At 44.1% G+C, this 26,409-nt stretch overlaps 1 protein-coding gene and 1 pseudogene across 1 annotated transcript in view; one reads left to right on the plus strand and one right to left on the minus strand.

The window, feature by feature from the left end:
- Positions 1 to 26,409, plus strand: part of LOC146186221 (protein turtle-like) — a 198,262-nt gene that overhangs the window by 105,533 nt on the left and 66,320 nt on the right. Inside the window, exons 3-4 of the mRNA XM_084608006.1 lie at positions 22,684 to 22,794; positions 25,509 to 25,715. Coding sequence (XP_084464132.1) covers positions 22,684 to 22,794; positions 25,509 to 25,715 — 318 coding nt within the window. The remainder of the gene's footprint in view (positions 1 to 22,683; positions 22,795 to 25,508; positions 25,716 to 26,409) is intronic.
- On the minus strand, positions 404 to 1,641 carry LOC146186222 (uncharacterized; annotated as a pseudogene).

The raw sequence follows: 26,409 nt of genomic DNA on the forward strand, positions 1-26,409 counted from the left end.
TGACATCGTCAGAAAGAAGGCGCTCAAGCTTGTCGCTAACAGGTTTGCGCAGAAAAGGTGGCAAACGTCTGAGCTTCTGCACAACTGGAGGGACAGAAGACTTCATTTTGACTTCGTGTTGAACGCCCTTGGCTAGTCCAAGGCCTGGTGAGAACAAATGATAAAACTTTGACCATAACAGAGCTGGCATACCGAATTTCGGAGGGCCTGCCATCTCATTGCTCATAGGTTCTGAACCTTCTTCGGCAGCCATGTGCAGGCAACGTAGCTGCGTGCCCAGTATACAAAGTCCTAAAGCTTACACAGCGTCCAGACAAAGAAGGGAAGTCCGCCCGGGTATGACATGAATTGTTATCACAGCTGTTTTTTTCTTGAAAGACACTCTAGCCCTAAACTGGCCCAGTACAGGAATCTTCCTGCGTTGGAAGTCCAGCAACGTAAGTTTTGAGCTAGTCAAGGGTATTTTGTCTTCGAACATGCTTTGAAATTCTTCCTCTCCCATAATTGACACAGCTGATCCAGTGTCGACTAAAAAATTCACAGCGCGCGGTTGCGTACTGGAAGTGATCGGCGCGACTGCCACGTCAATGTAAACACCAATGCTCTTGTTTCCGTGAACAGTGAGAATGCTTACGAGTCCTGGTGCATCTTGTTCACGTACCACTTCGCGGACCTGAGCTGGGCGTCGTCCTTGTGCGCTGCGGGGATTACGGCAGACTTGCATGAAGTGGCCACGGCGGCCGCATGCGAAGCGGGTTTTACCGTGAGCGGGACAAACTGACGGATCGCAACCAGTAGTACCGCAATTACTGCATTTCTTCCGGCTTCCGCTGAACGTAACAAAGGCGGCGCCCGTGTCTGAAGTATGCTGGTCAGAAGAACGAACGCGTGATAAACTGGGCCTGTTCTGGTTACCGGAGCGTCCGTCGTTGCGCAGTTATCTTGCGCGTTCCATCCGACTGCGTTATGCCGGCGTGGCTGCTGCTGTACGATGCGTTGAACGGGGTTAGCGAAAGCTTCAGACTCGAGTTGAGCTCGCTCACGAAGTAGCGCAATTTCAACGGCACGGTCGAACGCGAGCGCGTCGCCTTCTAAGAGCAGGCGTTCTCTTAACTGTGGAGATGCGACTCCAGTAATGAACTGCTCGCACATGTTTTCGTTGGCTTGATTTCCGAAATTGCAAGACGCTGCCAGTTCTCGAAGTGCGAGTACAAAGTCGGATATGGACTCATCGTGTAACTGACGGCGTTCGCGGAATTGATGGCGTCCTAGTCGAACGTTGTGCGTCTCGGCGAAATGTCGTGCCAGAGTGTCGCGGGCCACGTCGTATTCGTCCGGGAGACGCGTCGCTACGGCGTCTTCGGCGTTTGCAGTTGTTCCGGAGGTCACTTGCTTGGACGGGCGGTAACTGGGGTGTCACTGGCGGTGGAAGCGCATCGAAAATGCGTTGTCCTTCTGGTCCCAAGCAGTGCAGCAACCGGGCTCGACGGCGGGTTGCAGGCAGCTCGGCAGCTTTGGACGCGAGAAGAAAATTTTCGAATAGGCGTATCCATCGGTGCCATGGTATGGCCGGAGTGCCCGGGGTGGCGAGAAAAGGCGGCGGCGGCGAAAGCGCGGCTGAAGCCATCCTTGCGTGGTATCCAATTACCTCGTCGCCAGGTTGTCGTGTTGGCCGGCGCACGACCGCGGGAATAGATAACTCAGCTCATGCCACACGAGACTTTATTCAAGCGTGCAGCAGTTTATATACAAAATCTTAGAGCCATCTTTTGATGGTTATGGCCAACACTTATTAACTAAGGGCACCTAGTGTTGCCCATGAACACTACACTAGGCCGAAGGGATATTGAATGGTTAGGACGTCGCAGTCGTGGCTAAGTGGTTTGGGCGTCCGTCTCGGCTGCGGGAGGTGGTTGGTTCGAAACCCACCGCCGGACACCCGCCGGTAAAAATGGGTACAAGCAGGCCCCTGGCCTGGCGCCCAGCTTCCTCAGGGGGTGAGCTTCGAAGAAGCTCCGCTAACCCCGCTGCGCCCTCCGGGGCACAATCAGTTTCGAGTGCATACGAAAATTTCGTTGCGATATACAGCATGGTTCAATGAACACTATCGTAGGACCCTACATCAAGAGAACTTGTACGACAATTGTTCCCACAGCCATGCCCCCAAAAACTTCAGACCACCTGTACGGCCCATTCACATATAAACAGTGTTTCCAGTATTCTCGCCACACATTCTGTTCGTCGACAGAGGTGACTGATTTACGCCATCTATTCCTTTCCAACTGCAGGAGCCTCCGAGAGGCATTTCATTCTTGAAATTGAACATACTTATACTACTGAAGTGCGGCCTTAAAGCGACCCTTTTACTGACATGCCATAGGCTCTCGACGCCTACCGCTTCTCATATGCTCTTTTAATGCAAGAAGAAAACGGCCAACTCTCTGCTCACGATTTTTGTTTTCGTACGTTCATCGGTGCTTATGCTCGTCCTGTGATTTGCTCTCGGACTTGCATAAGTACAATGGGGCCGCTTGACCTACATTCAAGTATTTTAGTTTCTTGCTTCATATCAAAATTAGTTCAAAATATCAGCGATTTGAGGTTTTCCAAATACACAGGGCTTTAATATGTCGTGTGCAGTTACCACATATCTAATGAACAAAGGTGCGGCGTCACAAGAGATGTAATTTTATCGGAAACAGAATGAAACACTCGGTAAAAGGATCTCGCGCCCAGCCTTTGTGACTCTGTGGACAGGGCGCTTGAATGGTGATAAGGAATATGCGAATTCTAGTGGCGTGTATTTACGGAGCCGAAGCACAGAATGCCTGTGTGCTGTGCGATGTCAGCGCCCTCTAAATAATCCCAGATGGTCCAGACTATCCGAAGCTCTCCACCACGGCGTCTCTCATAGCATGATTCGCTATGAATAGTCATCAACCGAACCAAAATAATGGCAAGAGATTAACGTATTTGTACCGAGTAATGACGTACAGTGTAGAGCTCAAAAGTGTGCGCCGGTCTGCACGAGGAGCGATTGACTGCGGTTATAGCTGCGGCGTTAGGTACTTTTTTACCACTCCACATTCTTGAGTTCTGTTAGTGACCTATGACATTTACGGTCGGGACTCGAACAACCTACTGTATACTGTAGCCCAATGTATATATATATATTTTTTTTTTATTTTTGCCTCCTTATCATTTCTCCTTGTCGCTCACCTCTTTGATTTCCTCTACCGCTTCCTCACTATCCCTTTATTTCCGCCGCCCTAGTTGAGGTGCTTCGGATATCATATTATAGCGGATACCGGAGCTGGCAAACATATTTTCCTTCCTTTCTGATATCTCATGATAAATAATCACACACTTCTAATACTTTTTGGGTTTGATTCCGCTTGGTTCGAACGGTTTTATTCTTTAGTGAGAAAGTACTACAAGTGAACGTACAAGGGTTAATCGATTTCAGTAGGTTGACACGGTGTTTAATCTTTCAATTACTGGAGCTTCGACTCGTGATCTATGATGCCACGAGCTTGCAGGGTAGCCAGGATGGAATCTTGGGCGAGTTGGTGACGGTTTTCTGGACACATAGAGCTAAAAAGACAGGGACACAGCGACACACACGGGACGGGCGGTAACTTACAACTGAAAATTGCATGAAAGAAGGCGATGGAAGCACTTTAAAAGCTCTTCTGTCATTGATTGCCACAAAGATCAGCTCACCAGGGAAATCATAGAAGCGTTTAGTATATTATCCCAAAAAGAAGATACGTGCGTCAGTGCCACCTCAGTGTTTTTATCTGACAAAGAAATGAAATTTCTGTCTGACAATCTGTGAGTGTCGTTCAGCGAAATAGTGTTTGATTGCTTCCATGTATTTTCAATCGTTTTATGTCTCCTCTTCATTGTTAAGAAGGTGCTTATTTTGCCTTATTTCATGCAATAAAAGTTCAGTTGTTAGTTAGCGCCTGTCCCGTGTGTCTCGCTGTGTCCCTGTCTGTTTAGCGCTATGTGTCAAGAAAACTGGCAGGGTAATCAGGTGTTAAGAGCAAGCAAGATAGTTGCTCGATTCGGACGATCGTATTACTATAGTGAACTGAAATATTCTAGATACTGTGGTATTAGTGGCACTAATACATCCTCCAAGTTTTATGACAAACAAGGCACGTGCCGGTGAAAGTGGGGCGTTCGCTTGTCACGTTGGGAATTAATAGTGGATGAGTACTGTAGACTCAAAAGCTTGCATCATCCTGCGTCCAAGATGCAGTGACTCTTTGCACTCTCCTCTGAAACATTCACTCGCCAACAGTGCTCCTATAATATGAGGCAATGTCATGGACACTTATGCAATGCTCAACAACACGAATGGCTGTCAATTTCCTTTGCAAGCGAGAGACGAGATCTTGTATCAAGAAGCAGGAGCGAAGCCACGATTGCCTAAATTAACGTCTCGAAACACGGTACCAAACCACCTTGGGCATAAAGATAGAGCGGTGGGAGGCTTTACTGGCCAGCTCAGACCCGTTGACGCAAGTTCGGGCTACTGAGTGGGCTCAAAAGGTCGCCGAGAGCAACGGACTTGAGGCCATGTAAGTGTAGCGCCCACAAATTGCTCATTGCTGACCATAAATGTTTTCCAATCCAATCCAATCTCCAAAGACTAGTTTGTTTATGAAAAAAGAAAATAAAATAACAAAAAGTCTGGTCAGCAGTAATACAGGATAACATTGAGCTTGTTGGTCTCCTGACATGGTGAAACACGCAGCTGAATAGACGACAATGCGCTGAAGAGACACACGTAGACAAGGACGATGCTGCACTGACAACTAATTATTTATATCACACAGCTTCTTTCTAACTTCTTCAATGAACACCTCACTTCATTATCCTTTGTTCTGCCAGAGATCTAAAAATTCTTTCTCTTTCTTCAAGAAAAGTACAGAAGTAGTGCTAACAAAATCTTCATCAGCCGCAGTTATCGCCCAGGTTTCTAAAATCTACCTCGTCAACTTATCCTTATTCTTACTCAAAACCGGTACGTCATTAAAGTCCGCTGGACACTTTTCTTTCTAGCATAGGCTACAGTCGTTGCAGCGCATCGCAATGTTGATTCTAGACTTGTCCGATATCGCAGTGGCGTGTTCTCTTACCCTGCCGTTGATACATCTGCCATTCTGGCCAATGTATTCCTTCTCACAGAACAGGGGAATCTGAAATACTATCCCCTGGTTGCATCATGAATATCTCGCTAGGTGCGCTGTTTTGCATATTCCCATTCGCTCGCGTGCGCATACTTTTAGCCCTGTTGGAAGCCGTAGGAATGATCTGAATGCCACGGTTTTGACTTTTACTCACAAACAAGTGTGTGTGCCTCTTCTGTGGGTTGCCGTGTATTCAGCCGCGTGCACTGACGGGTCAGTAAGCTATTATTCCACATTCGAGATACTGTAGGCGTAGCTCGAACTCCAAATCTACTACTGCTTTGCTCATAGTTCTGTTAACATTTGGTTCTTCTGACTGAACGAATTCAAGGACAAGAGCTTACATCCATTAGTCGCCATGAGGGCAACACAGTATCGGTTTTTAAGCTACTGGTGGATAAGTGTTTGACAAAAAAAGATAACGCAAGTCTCTATAAATCAAGCTTGCTGCTCTCAATAGGTTTGCATGAAAAGATGAACGATTGTTGTGTTCACAGGAGATCTTGGTTCTTGATCCCGATAGGGCATAAACTAGATGAGGAAAATCGGCAACCTTTTTTGGACTGGCGCTTGCGAGAATAAGAATAAAAATGTTAACGTCTTGGGAGACGCTTTGGCACCGCATAACAGATTACACAATAGCGCACGTGTTTTTGAAGCGATAGCTTCACTACGCGAGGTAAAGCCAGGGTCATTGTGCGCTTCCGATGACCTATAAACAGATTTGATGTCAAGTTGGAACTTACACCATAACCTCTTTAGATAGCTATGTTCCCACCAAAGGTCAAGGTCAAACGTCAACTGACATAGGAAGTAGCTTAACGCGAGAGCAGCTGCTTGGCGAGGCACATGATCGTTGACGTGAATCTCCAATATTATGAAAGCGCGCGGCGTAGAGAGGGCCTTGAGCGCCTCGGCACTATCGCTTCAGACTAGGTTTCACCGAAGCTAAACCAGAACCAATTTTTCGCGGCATATTACGCGGATGTTTGCGTAACGCCAATTCACGGCAATGGCGCCCTTTTTCGGCGTAACAAGCTGCTCACATTATAACGTAAAACTGACCCGGTTTAGTTTCACTTCAATCAATAAAAACTCGGCAACGCGCTGTTTCGTATGGTTCGGTTTTGCTTGGCGGTTTCGCGTTGAGAGAATGGCGCAGAATTTAGCAAAGCCTTACACATTTTCAGTATATTTCAATTTTCTGGGAAGGAAAGACGCATGGTCTGTCTTATTCACAGTTGGACTAGTACACTTTCAATTAAAGGGTACACACATGTTGTCGGCTTGGATACCTATTGAAACTAGCCTCCAATTTCACTAGCGGATGAGTGATAAATGAGAAGCGAAATGGTATGACACCACCCTTGCATTAAGAATGATTACGTCACAGCTTTCGTACGAGACCACGTGTTTGTTTTTTCCGACTCTTGCATAGCGATGCAAGTTCACCTTGGCCCCAATTCGACTTTACCAACTGTGTACGCTATCATGCAATAGCTGGACGTAGAAATAAATTTCCTCCACTTTTGTTGGTTATGCGCTCAGGGATTGTTCACGAAGTGGCATTACTTCCTTGTTTCTGATCCGCATTTTCACTTAAAAAAAAAAATTCTTTTAGGCCGGCTTCTATAGTTCGGATAACGTTTAAAATCAATTTTGCCCACTTCGCAGTATCTCAGCTTGATGAGGCCCTGAAGTCAATATCCGGCACGTTTCCCGTAAACATTGTAAATCATGCCACTTATGGTGTTCCTCTACACTTCCTTCAAAAATATTGGAGACGAAGTACTGCAATAAAATAGGGCATACTTAAGCTTCGCATTTACTGCCGCATCAACGACTACACCCTGCGGCTTTCGTTGCGGATCCTCGTTTCGTACGTATTCATGTCTAACCTCTTACCTACATATTCCCCGAGTTGTGCCTATATTACCTGAAACGTACTCAATAGCATAGCGTTTTAAGCTATGAAATTACCTGCTAGATCACACGACATAGATAATAAATGCAAGCCTTTTTTAGTTGAAACCGTACGAACGTGTCCACATGCCGCGTTAAGCGTATTTCAACTGCGAACCATTGGTGCCGGGCTCGATCCCTAACTCAAAAAACGTTTCCCGAGCTGACAGCTACTACCGACTCGGCCATGTACTCTGGTTTCGTGACGTCACCCAACTTGACAGCCAATCGGTACCCGACTATGTCACAGGCCGTCTACCACCCAGAAATGGCATGCTCGTTAATTTACGTAGGAAATGCCGGCAACGCCGACGCCCGTTTTTCAGCAGAGCGTGCTCTAACGCCGCCAGTCTGCTACGTCATATTGAAAGCATAGATTCTTGCTGAACGAGACATTTCATTCATTCATTCATTCATTCATTCATTCATTCATTCATTCATTCATTCATTCATTCATTCCAAATTTATTTCAAACAACAGCTGAAATAAAATACCAGGCAGAAAGAATGTGAGATAGCGGGCGCTATTTGGCGCGGCAAATTTAAGCATACACTGAGTTTACCGTGATACTGCCATGACAGTGAATCGGTTCATGTTTTGAAATAAGAGCTGCTGCCACATTAAAGAAGGCAGCGTGCCCGTAGACAGTGTGCATGCGTGGCGTTCTTCTACATTCCCGTCTTCAACCTTTACTTTTTTGCCTATTTCCCGCTGGGAAAACCTTAGTGCCGTCGTTCTAGGGAGCCAAGATGAGCAGCCGTAGCGCGTGCATTTGTCACCATGTTGCGCAGAATGTCTCCGAGAGGGAGCCCACATGACTTCCTGTGCGGTGCAGGTTGCCGCTCCTTCCTCACACCGGTAATCTCGGATGATTTATCTTGTCGTCAAGCGTCGGCGGGGCTAGGCCACGCATGGAGATATGTGGCTCGGCGTCGCACGATGACGACGCTCGAGCGGTATATCCTCCTCCCTCCGTTTCGTTGTGTAGGCTAGAAGGTAGGGTGAGGTATTTTTCAAGCACGGCGTGCGACTCTTTCTGGACAGGCCCTGTGCGGGCTGCTGTGCAGGGGAAGAAAAATTGATCAACTTTGGGCGGGCGATGCACGACCGGAAGGAAGCCTCGAGTCTAGAAGAGCCTTACTACCCGGAAGTGCGAGAGTTATTTCGGTGAGTCACGTGGTGGCCCAGGCGGCCGATGACGCGTGGCTTAGTATGATAAGGCGAACCCAAAAATTTCTGGGAATTCTTGTTTAATACTCAAACTAAATTATTTATTTTCAATAAATTTATTTTTGTCTTCCGACTAAGTTATGTTTTTCTGGCCACCGTCCTGTGCACACAGTTTTGAGCATTTTATTTACTTTCGCTCATAGGGTAATGATATAAAACTTTGGTTTAATGCTTTCATTTTTTTTATCGTGTTTTTTTATCTACGTATGTGAATACATGGTGCGACAGTCAGGATGAGATTAACTATACTGTCCTTAAATTATCAGTGAATTTAGCAATATTGTTGGGTTTGCATCTATATCTAGGTGCATTAAACCTTTCAAAAAGGAGAAAATCAAACATTTAGTATTAGCTACTCGAAGAATATGGCTAATATTTGGATTATTAGCACATTTGTGGCCAGATCGATGGCTCGTATTTCATGCTATGCTGTGATGCTTCGCGTAACAATGTTATTCAATACTGTAGACACACATTTTCCTGCTGTATGTGCAGGCAAGCTGGCGGGTTTCTAGCTCGTTGTGCTCCACCGGCATTTAGATAGCCATGATAATGTGTAATGTAAGGGGTGTTTGATCTTTTAATTCCGCGAAAACATATGTATACTTCTTTATAGCGTTGGTTATTTGAGACCTGCAGGAGGTACGCGGCCTTCCATGCGTGTGGTTGGCTAAGGCGTGTGACTGTTTCAAATGGTGCACCATTTATGCGATAGCGATAAAACTTCTTCGCAAAACCCTGCACTGTAGTGGTGTCGATGCCTTGGGGCCTACGTCGCTGCTATATGCGTCTTTCGTTGGGAAGGAAGCAGTGTTCCAGCTGTAAACTCAGGTTCTTTTTTCTTGTTGGTATGCTCCTCAGCAGAGTACAACGAACGGAACATCTTTGTTTCGCTAGACGCCAGGCGGTCTGTTACGACATGACCTTTCTTCATTTTTCTAATTTTGCTCAGTTACCCATGCCCGCGTTTTAGTGAAACTGGATTAGCTGCTTATCTACATCCTCGTTAAGTAATCACTCGCCTTAAGTTTAGCGGATCTTCTTTCAAGACATAACTAAAGCCGGTTCACCTTTATACGCGTCCTTTTTCTTCTGCCTCTATCGATATCGAAAGTCAGCAACTTAACGCTCTGTGTGACTCTGTGGGGCGGTAAAGCTTATCGAATTTCGCTTTTGGATCACATGTTCCTTGCTGGGAAGGCTTTTCGGTTGACCACAAAACTATAAATGTGCTATATAACTTTGTCTCTCTTTGAATGGCAATAATCATCTACGCTGACACAACTGCTGGAGATTGAGAGAGTAGTGAAAGACCCCTAGTTTCTCGTCTGCACGCTATGCACAAGAAATACTACTTGAAGTAGGTAGTAGGGAGGCAGCTGAGTGTTGGTTGGGAACCTATGTCTGTCTATGCGGTTATCGCGCTGTACAAAGTCCCGAGGAGCAACAAGACTTGTTCACTATTCGTTACTATAGCGAGACTCACGTTCAGAGGTTGCGCTTTCTCTGACTTATAAAAGGGCGACAAGGGCAGGGTTGGTGATAAGCTATCTCTTTCCAGCAGCCGGAAAATACTCTAGTTTGCGAGGGCGCACGTATCGATGCTCTATTGCCTTGGGAGGCTACTCAACAAAGTCTAGGAGGTGTCGGAGTTATACTTTGGTCCACTTTATGCAAGTGTCTTCAAAAGAAAAGCTGTTATGTTCATATGTCATGTTTTCAACACTCGAGAGTGGCACGTTGGATGTAAGGAACGCCGCCGGAATGGAGCAGTGTAGAATAATTTATGTCACCAGCGATCTTTTGACTTGCACTGACTTGGAAATCAAGCGGGTATTTTTTGCATTTATTCTTCATCTAAATGCGGCTTCCACGATTAAGGTTTCATGCCCGTGTTCGTATTCAGTAGCACACGACGTAAACACTAAGCCGCCACGGTGGATTGTGAAAGTTTAAAGATTGGCACCTATTGCCTGCCATAGAGCTTGGCTTTGATATTCGGTGCATCTTCTTCCATTCGAGATGAGAATTATTTTTTAAAGAACTTTATCGGCAGTAGATGTAAGCATGAAATGCGTTATAGGACGACACACAGGTGTTTGTTTTGGATCACTGAGGACTAGACAGTCTCTTATTATGACATCGCGCTCAGTCTTCTTTACCATCTTGGGGTGCAGGTCCACAACGCAGTGTACAGAAGTCTACTATATTTGCCTTGTTTAAGCAGCCCGCGGCGGTGTCATTCCCTCCCGATACACGTTCCTCTCTTCTCTCAAAGCAGTATTGAGGTGTTCTCGTAGATGTGAGACACTGATATATTCTGTCGTTCTGTTCATCAAGTCCAATTTTCAGCGGAGCAGTTGGAAGTAATTAAATGCAACAAGAGCACAATGAAAGCTTTTCAGCGAGATCTAATTAACACTGTTAGCCTACGGCGCCTCTTTGTAATTATCTGCTTCTCTTTCCGACGCACGAGCTCACAGCTAGTAACGCCGCTGTCGTTACTGCCGAATTTGTACCAAGCTAACCACTCTGTAAACAAGATCTCTCTTACACCAGATTCTAGGACCTGACTTCCAAATTATTGATCGCTAGTGGTACGCGTTTTCTATGGTTGCAGCAATCGCTGCTCTCTCGTCGTTGCAGCGAGGCACACATATATTTTGTCCGAGCTACAACGAACTGCACAGACTGAGCATGCGCTCTAACCGGCGTATCACATTCTAGAAAAGCTGTTGCTGCGTGAGGATATCAAGGTATCATTTCAGTCTAAAAAAAAAAAAAAAGATTTCCTGGCTTTGTGATCACGACGTGCCAGTTTAACCATGTCTGACGTGTGAGCCAGTCTGACGTGCTAAACCTGCAGGAAAAGTTCTGTTCTCCTTTTTTGCAATTTTATGGACGGGCCTCTGTGCGCCCGCACATCTTACTCAGTAGCATCGAAGAATAAATAGTTTTATCAGTCAAATTTTGTGCAGCACGTACACTGTGTTTATTTTATTATAGCTTAGAGGAGTCCGGCCCTTGCCAGATAGCGGATGGTACCAGGTAGTCGCTGAAAGAAATCAGTTCCGTAATAGCTTTTGGTGCATACATGACACTAGATATCCTCAGTGGCGTTTACTGACATTGTGGCACCAGCTAAGATAATCCTCGCAGAAGTTTATTTCAACGGCAGACCACAGTTTGATCCCAGAGGACGTCGTACGTGTTTACAGCAACCAGGTTCCTTGAACAACAATATCACGTATGCGGCAAGGGTTCAGTGATTATGCCACAACGTTAAGAAAGCGGACAGCAAAACATAAGATCTAATAAAAGACAGACGGAGTTAAAGCGTTATTATCTACTTCTTTTATTGCAAATTACAGCCGTCCCTATCCCATTATTCGGGACCAGTATGTTGCAACGCCTATGTTCCAGCCGACCGTCCAATGTTAAGCGTCGAGAACAAATGAAACGACCAGGGAAGACATCCGCCTGAAATGTCATCTAACCCATTTCTATGGCGTCTGCGACACATGCTGAAACAGTGCCGTTGGACAGTGAAAGTCTGCAGTGTAGGGAAGAGAAGGTGGATGCACTCACCGGCCTTATAGTAATTCAAAGTCAAGTTAGAATGGACACAGTGTGTCCCGTTGCTGTGGATGAAGAATGTCACAGATGTCACCTTCTATATAGCCTCCTGGATCTTGACAGCAATGTGTGGCGGGTATTAGAAACAAAGTAAAAGTGCGTAACTTACGTAGCTGCTTCATATAAATGCGCAGTGTTCATTAAGCAAAAGCGTGTATATCTCGAGGAAATATACAGCGCGAGCATAGACGACGGACGACGAAGTACACAACACATCGCTTGTGTTGCGAACTTTCTCGTCCGTTGTCTCGGTTTGTGCTGTATATTTCCTCGAGATGAACATAATCCAAATAGCCCAACTTGCCATCCTACCAAAAGCATTATTTCCTCGGAATGCCCTGCAGGCCCCACCCCTTGCTGTGCGCCCAGCCTATACAAGGCATCCTGAAGCGAATGATACTCCCGAAGACGTTGTCCCCTTGCCTTTTAAATCGAAATAAAAACAAGAAAAGGTTCCTAGCCATTTAATTTTGTGTTCGAAGCGAAAAGCGGCTGTAATCGCTTAACCTTTATAACTGCCTTCCTCTGCTCTCCAAAGGATGTGACGTTTATTTTTATACGAAATAAAAATCATTCGAATCTCTCCAAAAATCGAAAATCCTTGCAGGAGAGGGCTGCTGCATTAATTGCAGAGAAAATAAAGGGACCATTTAAGAATGTTAGAAAAGTATTTTTTTTTATGAAGGGGGGGGGGGGGAGGGGGGAGGAGGACCCTCCTAGCGCAAGAAAAGTTAATTTTTTTCGATAGATGCCAAGCACAGCAGTTTACGCTATCCTAGCACATTAAACTCTTGCATAGAAAAGCGAAATGAGACTGCATAAGTTTCATTTTCAACTTACAGTTAATATCGCAGCTTGGGATTTAATTCACTAGTGAGGTTTGGCCAATAGGGAGTCGTATCTGACGGTGCGACAGCAGCGGAAGCCTTACAAGATGTTTCTAAGACAGAACGCAGTCTACTGAAATGAAAAAAAAAAAAAAATAACGACAGAGAGGAAGCAAAAAACTGAGAATAAAGTTTTCAGCACCATTTATTAATGACAGAATGGGAGTTATTAATCTAAGCCTCATATTTTTGTCTTTTCTTCGGCCTCCGCTTTATGATCCGAAAATTCTGGCGGCTCCCCTGTATGCTTTCAGCTCAGCCTGCGCCATGATGGCTCAGTGTTACGGCGCTCGACTACTGAGCCCAAGGAAGCGAAATCTAATTGTGGCCGTGGAGGCCGCGAATGCCTCTTTTCGATGCAGGCTAAAGTGATGGCTCCTGTACTATGTTATCTCAGTGCACGTTAAAGATCCTCAGATGGTCGAAATTTCCGGATTGCCACACTACGGCGTCTCTCCTAACCTGAGTCGTCTTGGGAAGTTAAACTCTACTAACCAAGCCTTTTGGGTCTGTGCAGTCAGTATGAAGTAGCTTTACTTGCATATGCACTGCGATTTGACAGGAGGGCTGTATAACGCTCTCAGCGTAGACGATATTGGTGGCGATTCCATTTGCTGACACTCTTTGTACAAGCTTTTACTTTTGGGCTAGCCAAGGTCGACAAAATCCTTACATAGAAATGTATTGCTGCTAGCCCCAAGCTAGGTAGCAACTTCCTTATTTCAGGCGTGCCTCTCTTGACATATATCTAGTATCAAAGCCTCGCGGAAGAAATTAAAACAAAAGCGGGACAATTCATTGGCTTTCCTGGCTTCCGGGTTTGTCGGTCGGTCTGTATATTTATTTATATGCACGCGCTAACCGGACGCGCACAACTCACACGGACATGGACCCGCACTCAGCGTTATCTACCGGACGATGTTCCGACGGTGCCTGGGAAGAAAGCCAGAATAGTAAACTTTGCGCATACAATGCTCTATAGATGGCGCTCCCCTACGATTCAAGAACATCCGGCAGGTTGAGTCGCGAGTCTGAGTAGATTCTGTGCGGTTCTGAAAATACTCCGCTAGGGCGACGCAGCATTCTCGTGTACCGTGCAACGGTACCGTATACATGCATAGCGTAATGGTTTTCTTGCGCCTCATATTTTCAGTAAAGGAAATTTAGAAATAATAATGATGATCGCAGTATAGGCTCAGTCCTCAGCGTCCTGTAAAGGTCGAACAAAATGCACATTTTGTCAAGCGGACTCTCGCACATCTGCTACACATGGCAAATAAAATTTGCTGCTAGGGCTCAATCAGCGGATACCAGGGGTCATTCAGGAGGAGCTTTCAGGAAAAACTAGTTCGGTTCGATTGCATCGTGCGGTTGTAGGTCAACTATAAGCGAAGCAGACGGGATTGCCGATGGGTACTATTGTACTTCGCAATTATATACCAAAGCCGTCTTATTGTAAAATTCGAGCAGTCAGAAAAATGGCGTATACCTATAAAATACTGGTGTTGTAGCCAAGACTGCCGAAATTAATGTATACGATGCCTACGGTGTCCTAATGACAGTTAGCATGGATAATACACGGTATTGAGGTACTTAACTTGGAGAATATTATTCGTTGTCGTAGTGCACGTCAAGCAAGCTGCATATTCCAATACATTTGTCTGAAACTGCCCTGGTCTGCAAAGAAAAGACTGTCTATATTTTGCAACAAAAATCTTCAGAAGATGTCAAATATATAGGTCTGGACGTTAACCGGAGATCGATAAGGAAAATGAAGTCGGTCAATGTCGCGTACACTGTAAAAAGCCTGTGTGAAATTGCATGGATTTTAAAAGACAATTTCGGTTCCCATTCAGAAAACATCCTATACGCCATTTACCGAAACACATTCAAAACAACAATTATCCTCTGTTTTCCAGTCTAAACATTGATTGTAATGCAAACTATTGGAGGCACATTGTCGTTAGTCCAATTTTTCACCGCAAGCTGTTTTTTACTTGAATTTGAATATGAACTGCAGGAAAAATTTCCATGCCGTCTTGCAGTGGGCGTATTCATAACATAGAGTGAAGGGAGAGGGATGGCCTGGTTGATTATTGGTAATCAGCTATGTGTTTTTCAGTTTAAGGGAAAGCGCAGAAGAATTGAATCTTGGCCTAGTTGGTGCATGATAAGTGTAGATACATGGAGTAGACACAAAGTAAGGAAAAATTCTCTCAACACAATGTTTGTTTGCTGACGGAAAAAGAAGTTTTGTTCCTGACCTAGTGGAGCGTACACATTGATTTCACAAGCTTGTCGCCACAGAGTCATGTCAATTGTTTTGTTTGTGCTCTTTCAAGCTCACACCTTACTATAAGAGGCGAGTTTGCGCAAAACAAATTCAGTTACAGTAGCGCCTTCTCCGTGTGTATTTATGTGTTACTTGCAATTCATTATGCTCTGTGTATCTACTATTAAGCAAAGTGGCCAGCCATGATATTTCTTTACCTACAGTAGGCGCCCCTGTTAGCACCCATTCCCTTACTTTAGCATTGCCGTGTCGTATATCAATGCGAGGCAGAGATGGTTAAATGTTGAGGGCGTTCGGAGTGCGCTCCCCGCCCTGTGTCATAACTACTTGACCTGTCAGGCTGGTGGATTGGTGTGCTCTCAAAGTTGGTAGAATTGGTGAATGATGAAAGCAGACTGGGCAGAAACAAGTTCTTGGCGTGCAACGGACGACACGCTGAAACTTCATGCGAAGTACTGTTTCGCGCCGGCGCATAAAACAAAGACAAGCGTTTTAAGTGAATTGCAGGCGGCCTAGATATGGTGTACGTTTTCAAGGATCGATATAGCGCATGCATATAAAAGTTGAACATGGAAGGAAAGATGCAGGATTTGTTCCAGTTTTTATCACGAATTTCCTCTTGTATGCCCTGCCGTGATACCTTACATAATCGCCAATGTAATTTATTATTTTATCGCAACACAATACAGTATGCGCATCATTTGTGAGTACGTATTATACTTGTAATTGTCGACTAAAGAGGACATTAACTTTTTGCAGCACGGCATTTAGGAATGTACACCTGAGTTTTCAATCTCATATCCGAAGCATCTATTAGTGCTCTCATGAAATCAGCGATGTCACCTAAATTATAAATTTCTGCTAAAATGAATGATATCGTCATTCTGTACAAAAATAATTGTCTGTTTTTTTGAAAAAGCAATTATAGGGGATGTCGCGATGCATTACTATGCTTATAGGAAGTGTCTGGTGCTGCAAGTGTTGCCATTTCTTGGGCGTGGAATGGTTTTCTGTAGGACACTGCATGGTAGTAGTTCAGTTTTCGTCAAAGAAAAGTTACTATGGTAAATAAAGCGACTATATGGGCGTAAATCTGTTTTAATGAAACGGTTTAGATTCCCTAAATGTATAAGTTTTGGACAACCCTTCTTGCGACCCGCGAAGTTCCAAATATGTGCCCAGAATTTTTGTTGTTTCCCAAGAGTGAGACATGTTGCATGTGTGAAAGCGTTACAATCTTTTCGTCCTTAAGCGCCGCTGGTGATTCTTATAAATGATAAAAAATTGTGTTCTATTTTAGTCTGCTAAAATACAAATTTACATATCAATTAGGCAGGGGGTCCAACATTTCTTTTGCCACTTTTCGTTCCCTTAAGGCAGATGGTTTGTCACCCCTTGGTGAAGCATTTGCTCCTCAGCAGTTCTGAAAGGGGAGTATGCTGCTTCCGGCTCCCGAGAGTTTTCGATCCGCAGTATTACGGAAGCTTCTCTTTTAGATTTTTCTTTTTCATATATATAATCTGCAAACCTATCGGCGCCGTAAACGTGAGTAGAAGATAAGGTACGGATTAGGGAAACGGACCGGGAAGTGCCTGCGATATTAATTATGATGGCGTTGGCGCATTGCATTTATTAATCTCACGAGCAGCGCGCTCCGGTTATTTTCTTAATACTAAGCTTCGTTAATTAAGCAGAACGAATTGTGCTTTATTAATCCACGTACTTTCAGCGTGAACTAGGAGCATGCTATTTCTTATACGGTAGATAATTTTGTTTCAGTGTGTGATGGTGTTTGTAGAAGTGATCTGCCACGTACATTTTTAATATCTTCGGGTATCCTCGAATCTAAAGTTGGGGGGCCAGGTGGAACAGGGAAAACGCTATATCCGGGTATCATTGAGTAATGAGCTTTTAGCCGGTATCTCAAATAAGGAAAAATTTGCCATAATATCGGAAAATTAATATTTCATGAACATAAAAGAAACTCCGAATATAAGCCCGTCTTGTTGCAGCGGCGATCGAACAATGTATTATTTTTATATCGGCACAACATCATGATTTCTCCATTTTCGTAGAGTATGTACAAATAAACCAATATAATATTGGCATTCAAGCGCCTTTGGTACAGTGCAAATGTTCTTCCAGCCCCACAAGCGCAGAATAATTTGGAATAACAAAGATTACATGCGCGAAAATTGGTCTTCGGGACATCGATATTTCCTTCTTCAGAAACAAATATATATGTTCTTTTCGTTTTATGTTGAAATTATATAGTACACTTTTGGTGCGAATTATAAAGTAAACTACGGACGACTCCTACTCCATCAAACGTGGGTTCCTCTTAAACCTTATTTGATACAAAGGACTCAACATTTCACTGGAGCACTAGTACAGCGCGAAGCTTGAATATAGGCAGCAACACCCTTTGGCTATTCCTTTGTGTAAGTGATTGCGATCGAATGAAATGAAATGATATCACACTCACATTAAAAAAAAAAGTCATGCGGGCCGTTAGCGCTCGCGGCTAGGTTGAGGCCCGTGGAGTAAGTACAAATTTTCTATCGAGTCACCTTGGCAGTATATCATTATGTCTACTAGAAACCAAGCGCGCATCAGTTAAAGAATTTAGATGTTTGGGATATTTCCAAAACAGTAAATTGCGCTGATATACATGTAAGGAAACTATTCTCTTTATAAAAAAAAAAGCTTGTATTGATTGCACTGGAGGTAATTATTTATTTCAGCGATTTGCCTTGAGGTTTGCAGGAGGGATGACCAAAAGTACAGGACTTCCACACAGGAATTGGCTCCATCGACTTCACGTTCATTTCAATGTTTCAGTGTTTGTACAGTTATTTATTTATTTTATTTTGAACATACTGCAGGCTGAGCGCCCAAGCAGGAGTGGCATACATTTACATAAAAATTCAAAAAAGCATGAAAGCATAAGGTACAAAACACACCAACACATCGAGTCGACCAGTTGAAGCAGTTATTACTGTACATAGAATATAAGCACAACAACAGCCAGAGTGACAATACCATTTTCTGCCATTAATTCAGATATCGAATCGGTGCGACCGTATTTGGAATAAATAAAACGCACTGCCCGTCTCTGAATTTTTTCAAGAGCATTTATATTGCACGTCGTATTGGGGTCCCACACTGTGCAAGCATATTCAAGCCTAGGCCTTATAAGTGTTGTGTATGCGAGAAGTTTAACATGAGCGGGAGCATCCTTAAGCTTGTGTCTGAGCAGGCAAACTTTGCGAAAGGCTGAAGAGGAGATGTTAAGAATATGTGTGTTCCAGCTGAGGCGGGTATTTAGTGTAACGCCGAGATATTTATATTCCTTCACTTCGGTTAAACTGCGGTCCTGGACAGAGTAAGTGTACTGAAGCGGGTATTTTTTCCTGGTTATGCGAAGCAAGACAGATTTTTCTGAGTTTAGGAGCATGCCCCACTCCTGGCACCATTCTAGTATATTAATTAGCTCGACATTAAGTGCGTGCTGGTCTTCGGGTACAACAATTTCATTAAAGATAACGCAGTCATCGGCAAAAAGACGAATTTTCACGGGATCGTGGATCACATTAACTATATCGTTGCAAAATATCAGGAAGAGGAGTGGCCCGAGAACACTACCTAGCGGAACACCGGAAGAGACTGGAAGACAGTCAGAGTCTGAACCATTTATATGTAAGTACTGAGAACGGTTGGTTAAGTAGAAGGAGATCCAGGCAATGAGGAAGCTGGGAAGTTCAAGCTCCTTTAATTTGAAAATAAGTTTGTCATGCGGAATACGATCAAAAGCTTTGCTGAAGTCCAAAAATATAGTGTCTCTTTGTCCACCTCTGTCTAGGACAGAAGCGAAAAAATGAACAACTGTTGTTAACTGTGTTGTGGTTGAAAACCCCTTTCTGAAGCCATGCTGGAATGGAGATAGAATATTGTGGTTATTTGGGAAGTCAGATATGTAAGTACTCACTATGTGTTCAAGCATTTTGCATGTTGATGATACCAAGTTAACATGACACTGTAACAAATATTCAACTGCATGGCTTTACAAAGGTACGGCGGAAAGATCGCGGTATACGGAAAACGTATACGATGTGCCAGCTTGGAACTGGCCAGGTGACTGTTTTATGCATCAGGAGCGCTACTTCCATACTACACCGTTGAGTGCCTCTAAATTAGTGATATTCACGCGGGGCTCTTCGCAAACTTTGTGAGAGCTGGAATTATATATCCAAGCCACAACAGATGTATTGATCTTCTAGCAGGGTACTCTGCACGCGTGATATCGGTTTAGGTACATTTTCTACGCCCTCATTTCGCCGACGAAATGTTTAGGAATGTGGCCTGCATTGGCGCGGAGAAAAGCATAAGCGGACGTTGCGGTGTCGGACGGTTGCCACTCCCGGCCTCATCATAGAACACATTCCACTTATCTATACCTCACAACTATTGACGCAAGTCTGCAACAGGCTCGATGGAAACCTTCAAATTAAGAACATGTGGTCTCTCCTAAGTCACATGTTAGAACCTTCTAAATCTAAAGGGGAAACTAGCAGAATGATCACGTGACTGCTCCATCTAATAGAAAAGCAAGGACAGGACCTCTTACAAGCCCTTATTCCAACCTGCGTTCTGCAGCACGCAACCGAAGTCATATTAGAATACGCAGGCCTGCCCAACCCAGAATTGGATGGCGCCATAACGAAGGCAGAGGTGTGTGCTGGATATAATAACCTTCGCTTAATATATTAACTAGCACTGGGAACAAGGCACCTTGCTTCGCCAATGGAAACAAACAAAGGTTACTTTTATACCAACGCCTACCTGTGCCCTATGTTCCTCACCTCATGCGCAGGCAAGCTGATGGAGCATGTAATTATCAACCGCTTAAATAGATCCATGAAGAAAATTAACTTTTTCCTCCCATCAGGTTTAGATTCAGGGAGGACTCTACATCAAGGATGTAATGCTCCAACTTAAAGAAGAGGTACTAAACCACGATTTCACATATCTTACCAAAGCAGTATTGGCACTTGACCTGACTAACGCCAATTTCCAGAGCACTCCACTACGGCCGATCTAACTTTGGGATTCTAAATGCTGTATACTATATGAAAACTGACTTATGTTCCAGTTGGCATTTTTTTTTTGGCATTTCTTTCTTGGACATGTACGACAATCAACATGTAGGATTTACAAAGACGTAACATGCGTGACATGCAAGTGAACTGAGGCTGCGACTCCAACCTTGTTCAGTGCTTCTTCATGCAAGCTTAACACTTCGATAGCCGCTATATAGGTTTTCCAGGCATAAAAAGATTAAATCATAATGCGGCGGTGCTTAGAAACACAGCGCACCAAAACTGGCCACCTGTTAGCTTGGCAGCTCAGATGAGCACACTGCGATTAATTTGTTGGTGTGAATGGCGCACCACCACGTAGGCGACAACACCACCTAATTAGTGAGGTTTGCTATGGTCTGCAAGAAGAGGGAAGAGCCTATACTGGAAGAGGAATTATATAAGGTAATAAAAAACTGCGGGAGTGTTGTGTGGTCTCGTTTTCGTTGTTTTTTATTACCTTATATCATGTACCAACCAGCTCGCCAGTATGCTCTCTTGAGAATTTTAAATGAGCCGCAGACAAGAGTAATGCTTGTAATAGTTCAAAAACTTTTTCTCGGGCGCAGGTTACCGGAACTGGAGCATTGCCGCAGCTGCGTGCTGAGGACTAGCAAATTAACGTGAAAAGTAACGTGATTTTCATAAATAACGAGCTAGTTTTAATTCTACGACAACGCAAAATAAACTTGCTCCAACACAAGCGCGGAAATACCACGTCTCCGTAGTACCGAAGGGAACGACCGTGCGGCTGTGCCCCAGTCGTCAGAAACTGGCCCAATTTGATAACGGCTAAAAATTAGATTTATACAATTCGGGAAGTGCGTAACACTTCTTTCGAAGGCAACACAGAATAACGCCCATTTTGGATTCATCGCGAGGGTGTAAGATTGTGGGGACGTCGACATCCTATGTACAGCGCTGGGTGTTTGACAGCAGCGGTGGCTAAGTGCCCTCGAGCACTAGGCAGGAACGCTGACTTGTTCAAACCGCCACTGGTTCGAAACAAAGGCCTGGTGCAGTTTGGCCACGTTTATGCATTTATTTCTGAATAGCTAGCTCACGCAAACACACGAACCACTACTTGTTTCTTTTCTTTTTTTCGGTTTTAAGGCGCATAAGGATCTAAGGCTATCGTGCGCTAAGCTGGTCTTTGGAAGGGTGTCCAGTGGTTTCGGTTTGCCAGATTTGAGCGGGCTATTTATTGTAAGCTGATGATATTTGATTGCTTCCCGAATGTAGAGTTAAACTCGCAATGAATCGGGTATTGCATTCTTTCCTAGAAATGAGTCGAAATGTGAAGAATTGTATTTTTTTCTATGTTTTCGGCATGAGAAGAAAAATTGGTTTACTGTAACCGCTTCGCCAAGTGGATATACTTCTGTCACGAATATGAAATGATGTTTCAAATGTGCAAGTGAAATGCGAACACAGCACGAGATGACTTCACGAAAGCGTTCTTTGTGTTGACGTGACTTCCATAAGCCAAGGATTGGCTTTACAATGCGCAATTTTTAACTCACTTAGGGGCCCACTAGACATCTGCGTTTCATAAATGAGGCTTTGAAACGCTCCTGAAGAAACTATACAGTATAATACAGTCACCAGTAACCTGGGGTAAAACATGGCAATCTTGGATGCTCTGAAGGTGTTTTCTGCTCAAGTTAGTTCAATCTTATGTTCAACATTTAGTTTCTCCCCTCAGTATTTTAAAAAACGTCTCATGTTCGCACTCTAGGAGGCATGTTTACTTAACCTAACTTTGTCAGGTACTGAGACAGAACTGTCGTAAATGACTCTGATAATCTCGATTACCAGCCTCGAGAACTCATAAAACCACTTGCATGGCGCATTAGTTTTTCATACGACCAGCGACCCACTTTGCTAGCTCGTTCTTTACCGGCCTCTCAACCGCACGTCCTTTTCTGTAACTACCGAGCGTAACTCATCCTAGAACACCGGGATTCATGTCCCTGTCTAAGCATAGCTACCAGAACGGGCCGCCCTTTTGTGAAAAAAAATAATAATAAAGAGAACAGGGCGGAAGCAATATGCACAGAAACGCGCTCCGCTTAGCTGGGGCTCGCCTGACGTGCACCGGCGTCTTTATTACGCAGAGGCCGCCGGTTTTTCCATTAAGCAGAGTGCAGTCCGGCTTCCGGAAGCGCCAAACCCGCGCTGTTCTTTGAGACTTTAGAAATGTGGCTCGCAAAATACAACAAAGTGCGCACATTCAAACAAGCTTGATGTTGCGAGCTCCCGAGTTTTCTCCATATACAGCCGGGGGTGCACGTGCGGAAATTCTATACCTTGGCTTTTCTGGCTTACGTACGCAGTGCCTCCGGGTGATCCTGTTATTATGGACGAAGACGGACGGAAGCTGGAGGGTCTCGTGGGACGCTTCAGCGAAGGACGAAAGCTCAGGCTGCTCTGCGAGGTTGAAGGAGGTGGGTGAGGCGAGCCTTGCAGGCGCGCCGTGACTTTCTTTTCTTTCATTCTTCACTTACTTTCTTTCTATTCATGATGTTTTCATTTTTTTTTCTTGTTTTCTCGTTCACATCCTCGCTCACCGTGTCTGTCTCGTCTTGGTCCACTTTATCCGCTTCTTCGTCGCGTTACACTGCGATTCCTGTTCCGGTTCCCCCGAGGCGACCGGTCATTCGCGGAAAGAAATACATCGTCCTTTGCCTAAAGGAATTTGTCTCTCTCCACTATAGTTTTCTTTCTTTCTTCGGCCGTGGTTCTGTTCATCGTATTCATTTTACTATCAATTCATCTTGAAAACTTGAAATTTATTGGAGGAGAAAAACACCTCCCCCGCAGGTTGGAGGGAGCACTCACTGAGACTTATTGAGTCTTCGTTTTCGCGTCGACTGTTCGCGTGTCAAACAGTTAGTAATTGGCCGGTGTCCTTTTCGAGGGCCACTTGAAGCAGAGACATTTCTTGCAGTCACAATCGATTGTCCTCGTCAGAGACATGGTCGACTATTTAACTGAAACGGAAACGGGCAGAAATTCTGCTGGTCATTATCGTGTCAGAACGAGGGCTTAAATTTGTTCATATCATTTAAATGTTCTTTTATATGGAACTTTCTTCTTTTTAGTTTTATATTTGTCACACTTTACTAAAAGTGGAAATAGTCCTACAAATTAAATTATTGATCAAGATGTGTGAGAATTAATGCAGCCCGGATACTCTGATTTCATAAAGGCCTGTTCAACCTTTATATGACTCTGCCTTATCTTCGTTTAAAATAATCTTAGATGTGGCAGACATCGTTTTATATCCAGGCAATAGCTTTATATGCATTTCTACTCTTTGAGAGTAAGCTTGCCGCTAACTTAATAGGACAGATAACCATTTTTTTTCTTAACGCATTGATCCGTTCAGGCGTGTACCGGCAATCTCTACTAATAATATTAAACAAAACACACGAGGTCAATCATAGACTGAAGAAGTGCACATAGAAGAATCGTAAAAGCGATAAATATTATTGCGACATTTGTTGCCATTTTCAAGCACCTCTAATATGTAGAATGAACTGTGCTTGCTTGGAAAAATATAACATATCTAGATTTGTAATATAGCCCAAGTTAGACTTCAAAAGACAATTTGATATCTACACTTATAAATCTTTATTATGGACTGAGCATGGGCCATATTTGCTCTCTGTAATAAAAACACATGGCCCATTTGTTGCGGTAAGGTAAAATGCGAAATTACGATTCCAGCACCCTGTTTTCTTACTAAGATATAGTCAGAATTTGGCACGTTATTTTAAGTACTACGGGGCTTGCGTAAGAAGCCCTGCTTTAACCAAGCCGTCCAAATATGCTTGCATAATCTTGGAGTAATGCTTCTGATTCGGGATCGCAGTGTCACGGTGTATTCGTTTCGAACCTAAAAAGTACAATCGAAGTTTACAGCGCCTTCCAGAGGCTTGTAGGCTTCATTGGTACTGACGGACAAACAGATATCAGCGAAATAGATATATGCGGGCTCTAGAGCCCAAGCTTGGATTTTCCTCTTAATTGAACAGTTATGCTCGATACAGTATCTGAATCATAGGAGGTGCTTACTTGGGCAACGTTTTTAACCTAATTAAGTGAGCAATTCTCAATTATTTATTGCACCTGCTCGAAGTCAAAGCTTGTCAAGCAACATTGCTATCTAGTCGAAGTTATGTCATTGAATTTGATTACTAGCTTTCTCACCATTACCATTATTACACCATTCATGGTTAACGCCAGCCTTCCTAACTGCCGCTGCTTTCAGAAGAATTGAGGCGCAGTCGCCAGCTTGTATAAAAACGTTCAAGGAGCGCGGATCAATTCATGGTCGACAAGTCGCACCTCTCAGCGCCCCCTCGCATCCATATCTCTAAATATTTACACTTCCGCCATCCTTCTAGCTTAAACCTTACTAATAAAAACAGATAATTTTGGGCATAATATTGCGAGTATTTTGAATGCATAGTGGGGGCTTTATCAAACATTGTTACCTACCTTATGGTGCAGAGTATACATTAATGTAAGTTGACAGTTTCCCCTGTAATCGGCCTAGGCTAAATGTATTGCTATACAAAGACAAATACAATCTGTACAATCCTGTACAAAGACAATCCTGATAATAATAGCGTCTCAAATGTAAGTTGTTTTTGTTCTTTCTTGCGCGAAGCTAGCGATCCGACGACAGCCATCGATAAGCGAAGTAGTAGTCGTTGCTAGCCTGGCTCAGCAGCAAAATGGTCCTTAGCATTTACAGACTACCATGTGCTCAGCGGTGTCACTGCATGCTAAAAACCTCGGAAGGTAAAAATTTAATTCCGCGTCCTCCGATTCGGCGCCTCTTTCTCTCCTGTAACTTTCCCTCAATTTCTTCCGATAGTTTTGTGTGTACGCGGCAATTGAGACCAGTGCAGATTCTTTCCTTGAAAGCTATTTATTCCCACTAGGCAGTCCGATGTCGTTAGCTATCCTTGATATTCACTCAATTATCCATAATGTCTTCCCCTTTCGGTGATCTCAAATTTGCGCTCTCATTTTCTAATTTTTTTTTTTACCGTTTTTCTCATACGTTAATTTGTAGTTATTTTTTAGCATCTCAACTACACCAGAAATGATTATGCAACCGAATCACCATTTCCCACGGTCGTTCCAGGGAAGCCTCGGCCAGTTGTGACCTGGTGGCGGGACAAGCGGCTAGTGGACTCCAACTTCAGCTTCGTCGGCGACGGTACCGTGGCACGAAACTGGCTCGAGATAGGCGAGCTGAAGCGCTCAGACTTCCTCAGCGTGCTGACCTGTCAGGCGGCGAACAACAACGTCACTGTGGCTGTGTCCCGGTCCATAACCCTGGACATGAACCGTAAGCGTGTTTCCTACCTGCACTTGCTTATCACAAGAGCAGTGTACTATGCTCAAACACTCTTATCATAAAAAGGTGGTTTCATATTCCCACTGCAGTGCTGCCATATTGCCAATTCCAGTGGTGATTGATCAGCGGAGGGCTGTCTTTTATTATACGATGTCTAATCGTGTGATCGCTTTCGGTGTATTCGTGATGTTTCGGTCGGCAATCCATAGTTTCACTTCAACACGAGTATGATAGGCTGCAGATGTGAACAGGAGGGACTCCAGATATGTTTTTAAATTCATCATTTATTTTAATATTGACAGAAATCGCGGCGCCCCAGCTCTTCTCTCGTCGTACGTGTCCCTTCACCTTCGGCTTCGTTCGATAATCCCAATGAGAGCTGCGCTTTTGCAGTGCAGTTGAAAAAGCGGCCCTAGTTGTTTATTATGAGTTTTGAATACGTTGCATTTGTAAAATTCTAGTATATGTTATGGATATCCTAAGAGACTGTACCGTCGGCAAACGTTTATGCTCGGTGCTCTATATGTTGACAGATACCTTTTATTACGGGCGCACTGCTGTCATATGCCCCACATATGGGTAACAAAATAAACTCTATTGTTATAAAAAAAAAAAAAAAACTCGATAAATTCGCAGGGCCCTGAGCAACCAGCAACAATACGACGTCGTATATTTGACCAATGAA

This window comes from Amblyomma maculatum, chromosome 6, assembly GCF_055883805.1.
Source record: "Amblyomma maculatum isolate TAMU_Amacu chromosome 6, ASM5588380v1, whole genome shotgun sequence".
Classification (NCBI taxonomy): domain Eukaryota; kingdom Metazoa; phylum Arthropoda; class Arachnida; order Ixodida; family Ixodidae; genus Amblyomma; species Amblyomma maculatum.